General features: G+C 50.9%; 1 protein-coding gene across 1 annotated transcript in view; it reads left to right on the forward strand.

The window, feature by feature from the left end:
• The window catches only part of LOC140472430 (soluble guanylate cyclase 88E-like), a gene marked incomplete at its 3' end in the record, with an annotated part of 37,944 nt that overhangs the window by 23,276 nt on the left and 1,561 nt on the right, over nt 1–13,107 (forward strand). The window contains 2 exon segments of the mRNA XM_072567484.1: nt 8,731–8,860; nt 9,436–9,582. Coding sequence (XP_072423585.1) covers nt 8,731–8,860; nt 9,436–9,582 — 277 coding nt within the window.

Below are 13,107 nucleotides of genomic sequence, written 5' to 3' on the forward strand. Positions count from 1 at the left end.
ACACATTCACTAACACTCACATACACACACTCACTAACACTCACACACACTCACTAACACTCACTCACACACACTCACACACTCACTAACACGCACACACTTATACTCACACTCACTCATTCACTAACACTCACACACTCACTAACACTCACTCACAGTTAAGCACACACACTCACTAACCCTCACACACACCCATTCACTAACACTCACTCACAGTAAATCACACACACTAACACTCACACACACTCGCTAACACTCACTCGCACACACTCACTAATACTCACACTCACACACTCACTAACACACACACTCACTAATACTCACACTCACTAACACTCACACACACTCGCTAACACTCACTCGCACACACTCACTAATACTCACACACATTCCCTAACACTCACTCACAATCACACACACTCACTAACACTCACACACACACTCACTGACACTCACTCACAGTCAATCATGCACGCTCACACTCACACACACTCACTAACACTCACAGTCAATCACACACTCTCACGTACTCACACTCACACACATTCACTAACACTGACACTCATTCAGTAACACACACACACACTCACTAACACTCTCACACACTCACTGACACTCAATCTCACTAACACTCACTCACAGTCAATCACACACTCTCACACACACACACATCCTCACTGTCATTAACACTCACTCTCAGTCAATCACATACACTTACACACCCTCACACTCACACACTCTCACTAACACTCACAGTCAATCACACACACTCACTAACACTCACACACACAGACTCACTAACATTCACTCACAATTAATCACACACCCTCACACTCACACACATTCACTAACACTCACTCACAGTCAATCTCACACACACACTCACAGTCAATCACACACACACAAACGCTTACACACTCACTAACACACTCTTACTAACACTCACTCACAGTCAATCACAGACACAATCACACACACTCACTAACACTCACTCAATCACACACACTCACACGCTCACTAATACTCACAAACACACACTCACTAACACTCACTCAATCACACACACTCACACGCTCACTAATACTCACAAACACACACTCACTAACACTCACTCACAGTCAATCACACACACTCATACTCTCACAGTCACACACACACTCACAGTCACGCTCATACTCACTCACACACACTCACACGCACACGCGCACACACATACACTCACTAACACACACACACTCACTCTACTCACAGTCAATCACACACTCTCACATACTGACACTCACATAATCTCACTGACACTAACACTCACTCTCAGTCAATCACACACACACACTCACTAACACACACACACTCACACTCACTCTCAGTCAAACATACACACTCTCACACTCACACACTCACTAAAACTCACACACACACTCGCAGTCAATCACACACTCACACTCACACACACTCACTAACACTCTGTCTATCACACAACCTCACAATCACACACCCTCACACTCACACACACTTACTAACACTCAGTCAATCACACACCCTCACAATCACACACCCTCACACTCACTCACAATTAATCACACACCCTCACACTCACACATTCACTAACACTCACTCACAGTCAATCACACTCACACACTCATTAACACACAAACACACACACACTCACTAACACTCACTCACAGTCAATCACACACTTTCACACACATACACATTCTCACTGTCACTAACACACACTCTCAGTCAATCACACACACTCACACACTCTCACACTCACACACTCATTAAAACTCACACACACACACTTGCAGTCAATCACACACTCACACTCACATACCCTCACACTCACACACACTCACTAACACTCTGTCAATCACACACCCTCACAATCACACACCCTCACACTCACACACACTTACTAACACTCAATCACACACCCTCACAATCACACACCCTCACACTCACTCACAATTAATCACACACCCTCACACTCACACACATTCACTAACACTCACTCACAGTCAATCACACTCACACACTCATTAACACACAAACACACACACTCACTCACAATCACACACTCTCACACACATACACATTCTCACTGTCACTAACACTCACTCTCAGTCAATCATACACACTAACACACTCTCACACTCACACTCACTAACACTCACTCAGTCAATCACACACACTCACTAACACTCACAGTCAATCACACACACACACTCACTCACAGTCAATCACACACACTCACACTCTCACAGTCACACACACACTCACAGTCACACACATACTCACTCACACGTACTCGTGCGTGCGCACACACACATATTCACTAACACTCACTCACAGTCAATCACACACTCACTAACACACACACACTCACTAACACTCACTCACAGTCAATCACACACACTCACGCACACTAACACTCACACACACTCACACTCATTCACAGTCAGTCAATCACACACACTCACTCACAGTCAAACACTCTCACTAACACTCACTCTCACTAACACTCACTCTCAGTCAATCACACACACTTTCACACTCACTAAAACTCACACACTCTCACTAACACACACTCGGTCAATCACACACACTCACTAAAACTCACACACTCACTAACACTGACTCTCAGTCAATCACACACACTCAGTCACACACTCACTAACACACACACACTCACACAGTCACACTCACTCACACACTCACTCACAATCAATCACACACACTCACACTCATACCCTCACACACGCACTCACTTACTAACACTCACAGTCAATCACACACACTCACGCACTCACTAACACACACACACGCACACACTCACTCACTCACAGTCAATCACACACACACACTCACATACACTCACTAACACTCACTCTCAGTCAATCACACACTCACGCACTCACTAACACACACACACGCACACACTCACTAACACTCACTCACAGTCAATCACACACACACTCACATACACTCACTAACACTCACTCTCAGTCAATCACACACACTCACGCACTCACTAACACACACACACGTACACACTCACTCACTCACAGTCAATCACACACACACACTCACATACACTCACTCTCAGTCAATCACACACTCACGCACTCACTAACACACACTCTCAGTCAATCACACACACTCACACATTCACTAACACACACACACACGCACACTCACTCACTAACACTCACTCACAGTCAATCACACACCCACTAACACTCACAGTCAATCACACACACTCACACACACTCACACACACACTCACTAACACTCACACACACACTCACTAACACTCACACACACATTCACTAACACTCACTCACAGTCAATCACACCCTCACACACTCACTCACTAACACTCACTCGCTAACACTCCCAGTCAATCACACACACACTCACACTCACTAACACACACACACTCACTAACACTCACTCACAGTCAAATCACACACACTCACTAACACTCACACACTCTCACTAACACTCACTCAGAATCAATCTCTCACACACACTAACACACACACTCACTCACACTCATTCACAGTCAATCACACACACACTCACACTCTCTAACACACACACACTCACACACGCACACTCACAGTCAATCACACACACTCACTAACACTCACACACTCTCACTAACACTCACTCAGAATCAATCTCTCACACACACACTAACACACACACTCACTCACACTCATTCACAGTCAATCACACACACACACTCACTAGCACTCACACACACTCACTAACACACACACACTCTCACTAACACTCACTCAGAATCAATCTCACACACACACACTAACACACACACTCACTCACACTCATTCACAGTCAATCACACACACTCACTAGCACTCACACACTCACTCACTAACACTCACTCTCATCAATCACACACTCACTAACACTCAAACTCACACTCACTAACACTCACTCACAGTCAATCACACACACTCACACTCTCACAGTCGCACACACACTCACAGTCACACACATACTCACACACACTCACTCTCGAGCGCAAACACACACTCGCACACACACACTCTCACAGGTAGTCATACACACTCACTCGCACACACACACTCACTCACATACTCACACACATACTCACTCACACACACATTTACTCAATCACACACACACACTCACTAACACTCACTAACATTCACACACATGCTCACTAACACTCACTCACACTCACTAACACTCACACATTCAACGCTCACTACATCACTCACAATCAATCATACACTCACACACTCACTCACACACACACACACACTCATTCTCACTAAGACTCACAGTCAATCACACACTCACTAACACTCACTCAGTCAATCACACATACTCACACTCACGCACATACTCACTCACACACACTAACTTGCACGTGCACACACACTCGCGCACACACTCATTAACACTCCCACACACACTCACTAACACTCACTCACAGTCAAATCACACACACTCACTAACACTCACACACACACTCACAGTCAATCATACACACTCACTAACACACACACACGCTCACTAACACTCACTCAGAATCAAACACACACACACACTCACACTCATTCACAGTCAATCACACACACACACTCACTAACACTCACACACAGACTCACTAACACTCACTCACAGTCAATCACACACTCTCACACACTCACTAACACACACTCACTCACACACTCACTCACTAACACTCACACAGTCAATCACATACACACACATTCTCACTCACTAACACTCACTCATAGTCAATCACACACACTCACACTCACTCACACACTAACACTCACTCACACACTAGCACTCACTCTCATCAATCACACACACTCACTAACACTCACAGTCAATGACACACACAGTCACTCACACACTCACTTACACACACTCACTCTCGCGAGCGCAAACACACTCGCACGCACACACTGACTCACATGCTCACACACATACTCACTCACACACACATTTACTCAAACACACACACACATACTCACTAACACTCACGCACAGTCAATCACACACACACTCTCACAGTCACACTCACAGTCACGCACATACTCACTCACACACACTCGCGTGCACACACACATACTCACTAACACTCACACACACACTCACTAACACTCACTCACAGTCAAATCACACACACTCACTAACACACACTCACACACTCACTAACACTCACTCTCACTAACACTCACTCACAGTCAATCACGCACACTCACACACACTAACACTCTCACACACTCACTAACACTCACTCTCACTAACACTCACTCACAGTCAATCACACACTCTCACATACTCACAGTCACACACACTCACACATTCTCACTGACACTAACACTCACTCTCAGTCAATCACACACACTCTCACACTCACTAAAACTCAGACTCACACACACTCACTAACACACTCAGTCAATATCACACACACACACTCACTAACACTCACACACAGACTCACTAACACTCACTCACAGTCAATCACACACTCTCACATACTCACACACTCACACACACACATTTACTAACACTCACTCACAGTCAATCACACACACTCACACATTCACTAACACACACACTCACACACTCACACACTAACACTCACTCTCATCAATCACACACACTCACTAACACTCACAGTCAATCACACACACAGTCACTCACACACTCACTTACACACACTCACTCTCGCGAGCGCAAACACACTCGCACACACACACTCACACACATACTCACTCACACACACATTTACTCAAACACACACACATACACATACTCACTAACACTCACTCACAGTCAATCACACACACACTCTCACAGTCACACTCACAGTCACGCACATACTCACTCACACACACTCGCGTGCACACACACATACTCACTAACACTCACACACACACTCACTAACACTCACTCACAGTCAAATCACACACACTCACTAACACACACTCACACACTCACTAACACTCACTCTCACTAACACTCACTCACAGTCAATCACGCACACTCACACACACTAACACTCTCACACACTCACTAACACTCACTCTCACTAACACTCACTCACAGTCAATCACACACTCTCACATACTCACAGTCACACACACTCACACATTCTCACTGACACTAACACTCACTCTCAGTCAATCACACACACTCTCACACTCACTAAAACTCAGACTCACACACACTCACTAACACACTCAGTCAATATCACACACACACACTCACTAACACTCACACACAGACTCACTAACACTCACTCACAGTCAATCACACACTCTCACATACTCACACACTCACACACACACATTTACTAACACTCACTCACAGTCAATCACACACACTCACACACTCACTAACACACACACACACACTCACTCACTAACACTCACACAGTCAATCACATACACACACATTCTCACTCACTAACACTCACTCTCATCAATCACACACACTCACACTCACTCACACACTCACACTCACTCACACACTAACACTCACTCTCATCAATCACACACACTCACTAACACTCACAGTCAATCACACACACAGTCACTCACACACTCACTTACACACACTCACTCTCGCGAGCGCAAACACACTCGCACACACACACTCACACACACACACATTTACTCAAACACACACACATACACATACTCACTAACACTCACTCACAGTCAATCACACACACACTCTCACAGTCACACTCACAGTCACGCACATACTCACTCACACACACTCGCGTGCACACACACATACTCACTAACACACACACACTCACTAACACTCACTCACAGTCAAATCACACACACTCACTAACACACACTCACACACTCACTAACACTCACTCTCACTAACACTCACTCACAGTCAATCACGCACACTCACACACACTAACACTCTCACACACTCACTAACACTCACTCTCACTAACACTCATTCACAGTCAATCACACACACTCACACACACTAACACTCTCACACACTCACTCTCACTAACACTCACTCACAGTCAATCACACACTCTCACATACTCACAGTCACACACACTCACACATTCTCACTGACACTAACACTCACTCTCAGTCAATCACACACACTCTCACACTCACTAAAACTCAGACTCACACACACTCACTAACACACTCAGTCAATATCACACACACACACACTCACTAACAATCACACACTCTCACACTCACTCACAGTCAATCACACACACTCACTCACTAATACTCACAGTCAATCACACACACACACACTCACTAACACTCACAGTCAATCACACACTCTCACGTACTCACACTCACACACATTCACAAACATTCACACACATTCACTAACACTCACTCACAGTCAATCACACACTCTCACACACTCACACTCACACACATTTGCACTGTCATTAACACTCACTCTCACTAACACACTCACACACACACTCACACACACTCACTCACAGTCAATCACACTCACACACATTCACTAACACTCACTCACAGTCAATCACACACACTCACACTCACACACTCACTCACAGTCAATCACACACACTCACACACTCACTAACACACAAACACACTCACACACTTACTCACTAACACTCACAGTCAATCACACACTTTCACACACTCACACACACACTCACACACTCATCACTAACACTCACTCACTAACACTCACTCACACTCTCACAATCGCACACACACTCACAGTCACACACATACTCACTTACACACACTCACTCTCACACGCACAAACACACACTCGCACACACACTCTCACAGGTAGTCACACACACTCACCCGCGCACACACACTCACTCACATACTCACACACACACTCACTCACTCAATCACACACACACCTCACACAGACACACACACACTCACACACACACACTCACTCACTCAATCACACACACACCTCACACAGACACACACACACACACACACTCACTCAATCACACACACCTCACACTCACTCACTTAATCACACACACACCTCACACAGACACACACACACTCACTCACAGTCACTCACACACACACTCAGTCGCACACACTCACTCACAGTCACTCACACACACACTCAGTCGCACACACTCACTCACAGTCACACACACACTCACTCCCACACTCATACTCACACACAAGGGGGGAGAGGGGGAGAGGGTGGGGATTGAGGTAGAGGGTGGGGATTGAGGCAAGGGGGAGAGGATTGGGATTGAGAGAGAGAGTGGGGATTGAGGGAGAGGGGGAGAGGGTGGGGATTGAGGGAGGAGGAGAGGGTGGGGATTGAGGGAGAGGGTGGGGATTGAGGGAGGGGGTTGGGATTGAGGGAGGGGGTGGGGATTGAGGGAGAGGGCGGGGATTGAGGGAGGGGGTGGGGATTGAGGGGGAGGGTGGGGATTGAGGGAGAGGGCGGGGATTGAGGGAGGGGGTGGGGATTGAGGGAGAGGGCGGGGATTGAGGGAGGGGGTGGGGATTGAGGGGGAGGGTGGGATTGAGGGAGGGGGTGGGGATTGAGGGAGGGGGTGGGGGTTGAGGGGGAGACGGTGGGGGTTGAGGAGGGAGAGGGGGTCGCGGTTGAGGGAGGGGGTGGGGGTTGAGGGAGCTGAGGGATGTGACCCCCTCTCTCACAGCAGTGTGTGACCTGTTCCCTCCTCAGTATCGAGACGGTGGAGGACATGATTAAGATGGGGGTCTACGTGAATGACCTGAACCTCCATGACTCGAGTCGGGAGCTGATCCTCGCTGGGACTCAACAATCGGCAGAACTCCAGCTCGCCCTCGACCAGGTCAGACTCAACCTTCACTCCCTCATCTCTCTGAGGGGCAGCAGGAGGCCATTCAGCCCCAACTCCCCCCTTCCCCAGCCTGTTACACAGGAACAGGAGGCCATTCAGCCCCAACTCCCTCCTCCTCCAGCCTGTTACACAGGAACAGGAGGCCATTCAGCCCCTCCCCCTCCTCCTCCAGCCTGTTACACAGGAACTGGAGGCCATTCAGCCCCTCCTCCTCCAGCCTGTTACACAGGAACAGGAGGCCATTCAGCCCCTCCTCCTCCTCCAGCCTGTTACACAGGAACTGGAGGCCATTCAGCCCCCTCCTCCTCCTCCAGCCTGTTACACAGGAACAGGAGGCCATTCAGCCCCTCCTCCTCCTCCTCCAGCCTGTTACACAGGAACAGGAGGCCCTTCAGCCCCTCTTCCTCAGGGGCAGGAGCTGAGGGAGAAAGGGGGGGAGCGGGGTTTGGGGATCCAGGCTCAGGGAGACGGGGCGGTGTTACAGGGTTGAGAGAGGGTGACCGTGATGGGGGGGGGGGGGTGTAACCTCCCTGACCCCTGACCCCTGACCCCTCCCCACACCACAGGAGCGGCAGAAATACGCCCAGCTCCAGGAGATCATCAAGAAACTCGACGAGGAGAAAAAGCGAGGGGACTCGCTGCTGTACGCCATGATCCCCAAGGCAGTGGCTGATCGACTGCGGAAGGGCATCACCGCTCTGGAGACCTGCCAGGTAGGTGCTGGGACGGGGTGGGGGAGAGGGCCGAGAACAGACAGCCCACGTTCCGCTCCCCCCCCCAGCCCCTCCCCTCCCGACACGCGCTCCCAGCCCATCCCCCAAGTTGCCCCGCCTCTCACGACAGGAGTCCCTCCTAGACTGGATGGAGATGGCATGAGGCGCTAGGGGAACGCACAGTCTGTGCTGGAAACCCCATAGAACGTCCCAGCGCAGTACAGGCCCTTCGGCCCTCAATGTTGTGCCGACCAGCCCATCTAACCGACACTATTCCATTCCTGTCCATCCAATGCCCATCTAAATGCCCTTACAGTTGGCGAGTCTACTCCTGTTGTAGGCAGTGTGTTCCATGTCCCTACTACTCTCTGAGTAAAGACACTACCCCCTGACATCTGTCCTATATCTATCGCCCCTCAGTTTAAAGCTATCTCCCCCTGTGTTAGCCATCACCATCTGAGGGAAAAGGCTCTCCCTGTCCACCCTCTCTAACCCTCTGATGATCTTGTACGTCTCTATTAAGTCACCTCTCAGCCTCCTTCTCTCTAATGAGAACAGCCTCAAGTCCCTCAGCCTTTCCCCATAAGACCTTCCCTCCAGACCAGGCAACATCCTGGTAAATCTCCTCTGAACCCTTTCCAAAGCTTCCACATCCTTCCTATGACGCGGTGACCAGAACTGTACACAATACTCCAAGTGCGGCCGCACCAGAGTTGTGTCCAGCTGCAGAATGACCCCCATGGCTCCCAAACTCAATCCCTCTCCCAGTAAAAGCTAACACACCATACGCCTTCTTAACAACCCTGTCAAATTGGGGGGGGCAACTTCCAGGGGTCTATGTACGTGGACACCGAGATCTCTCTGCTCATCCACACGACCAAGAATCTTCCCGTGAGCCCAGTACTCTGCATTCCTGTGACTCCTTCCAAAGTGAGTCACCTCACACTTTTCTGCATTAAACTCCATCTGCCACCCCTCAGCCCAGCTCTGCAGCTTATCCATGTCCCTCTGTAACCTGCAACACCCTTCGTCACTATCCACAACTCCACCGACCTTCGTGTCACCCACACATTTACTAACCCATCCTTCTACGCCCTCATCCAGGTCATTTATATAAAATTACAAACAGCAGTGGCCCCAAAACAGATCCCCTTGTGGTACAATCGGACCAGGACATGAGGCAGGGGTAATTGGGAGGGTATATCGTCACAGATGATTGGCTGCTCTGAAATTACCCTTCACTTCAACAACAACAACTTGCATTTATATAGCTGATGTTCGCACCATGCAACACCCTAGGCAAAGCAGTTGGCTTTCTGGGGACCATCCTGGAGGAGGGGAGGGGAGGGAGGGAAAGGGAGAGAGGGAGGGATAGAGGGATAGAGAGAGGGGGAGGGGGGGGAGAAAGGGAGGGAGGGAAACAGGGAGAGAGGGATAGAGGGACAGAGAGAGGAGGGAGGGGGAAGAGGGAGAGGAGGGAGGCGGAGAGAGGGAGGGGGAAAGAGGGACGGGGAGATAGGGAGGGGGAGAGAGGGAGGGCGAGTGAGGGGAGAGGGTGGGAAACAGGGAGGGAGGGACAGAGGGATAGAGGGAGAGAGGGAGGGGGAGAGGGACAGCATGGTGGAGAGAGACAAGGGGGGGAGAGGGAGTGGGGAAAGAGGGGGTGAGGGAGAGAGGGAGGAGAGAGGGGGGAGAGAGGGAGAGGGAGGAGAGAGAGGGAGGAAACAGGGAAAGAGGAACAGAGGGATAGAGAGAGAGAGGGAGAGGGATAGAGAGAGGGAGGGGGAGAGATGGGGGAACAGAGAGAGGGACAGAGAAATAGAGGGGGGAGGATGGAGAGAGGGAGGGGGAGAGAGGGAGGGAGGGAAACAGGGAGAGAGGGACGGGGGGAGGGGGAGAGAGGGGGAGAGAGGGGGGAGAGAGAGGGGGGAAACAGGGAGAGATGGACAGAGGGATAGAGAGAGGGAGAGAGGGAGGGGAAGAGAGGAGGAAGAGAGGGAGGGAGGGAAACAGGGAGAAAGGGACAGAGGGATAGAGAGAGGGGGAGAGGGACAGAGGGATGAGAGAGGGGGGAGGGAAAGAGGGAGGGGGAGAGAGGGGAGAGAAAGGGAGGGAAACAGGAAGAGAGGGACAGAGGGATAGAGAAAGGGGAGAAGGGAGGGGAACAGGGAAATAGGGACAGAGGGATAGAGAGGGGGGGGAGAGGGTGTGGGGAACAGGGAGAGAGGGAGGGGGAGAGAGGGGAGAGAGAGGGGGGAAACAGGGAGAGAGGGACAGAGGGATAGAGAGAGGGAGGGGGAGAGAGGGGAGAGAAAGGGAGGGAAACAGGGAGAGAGGGACAGAGGGATAGAGAGAGGGGAAGGGGGGGAACAGGGAGAGAGGGATAGAGAGAGGGAGAGAGGGAGGGGGAGAGAGGGGAGAGAAAGGGGGGAACAGGGAGAGAGGGACAGAGGGATAGAGAGAGAGGGGAGGGACAGAGGGATGGGGGAGGGAGAGAGGGAGGGGGAGAGAGGGGATGGAGGAAACAGGGAGAGAGGGACAGGGAGAGGGGGGAGAAAGAGGGGGGAAACAGGGAGAGAGGGACAGAGGGATAGAGAGAGGGGGGAGGGAGAGAGGGAGGGGGAGAGAGGGGAGGGGGAAACAGGGAGAGGGGGACAGAGGGATAGAGAGAGGGGGGAGGGAGAGAGGGAGGGGGAGAGAGGGGAGGGGGAAACAGGGAGAGGGGGACAGAGAGAGGAGGGAGGGAGAGTGTGGGGGAGAGGGGGGAGAAAGAGGGGGGAAACAGGGAGAGAGGGACAGAGGGATAGAGAGAGGGAGAGAGGGAGGGGGAGAGAGGGGAGGGGGAAACAGGGAGAGAGGGACAGAGGGATAGAGAGAGGGGGGGGAGGGAGAGAGGGAGGGGGAGAGAGGGGAGGGGTAAACAGGGAGAGAGGGACAGAGGGATAGAGAGAGGGGGGAGGGAGAGAGGGAGGGGGAGAGAGGGGAGGGGGAAACAGGGAGAGGGGGACAGAGGGATAGAGAGGGGGGGAGGGAGAGTGTGGGGGAGAGAGACAAGGGGGAGAGAGGTAAAGAGAGAGGGAGAGAGGGAGAGAGGGATAGGGGAGAGACGGGTTGGGAGGAGAGGGAGAGAGAGGGGAATGGGGGCAGAGAGGGAGGGGGCAGAGGGAAAGAGAGGAGTGTAGGGAGAGAAAGAGAGGGAGAGAGAGACGGGGGGAGAGAGAGAGGGAGATGGGGGTAGAGAGAGGGATGGGGAGTGGAGAGGGAGAGAGAGAGAGGCGGACAGGGAGAGAGGAAATAATGGGGGAGAGAGAGAGAGAGGAGGGGAGACACAGAGAGAGGGGGAGAAGGGGGGAGAGAGAGGGAGGAAGAGAGAGGGATTCAGAGGTGGAGAGAGTGTGAGAGCAGTGGGGGGAGAGAGAGAGAGGGAGGGAGAGGGGAGATCAGGGAAAGAATTCCTGAGCTCAGACCACCCCCACCCCCAGAGAGCTGAAGGTTCAGCCCCAAGTGGGGGGGTGGGGGGGGGGG

This window comes from Chiloscyllium punctatum, unplaced genomic scaffold, assembly GCF_047496795.1.
Source record: "Chiloscyllium punctatum isolate Juve2018m unplaced genomic scaffold, sChiPun1.3 scaffold_322, whole genome shotgun sequence".
Taxonomy (NCBI): Eukaryota; Metazoa; Chordata; class Chondrichthyes; order Orectolobiformes; family Hemiscylliidae; genus Chiloscyllium; species Chiloscyllium punctatum.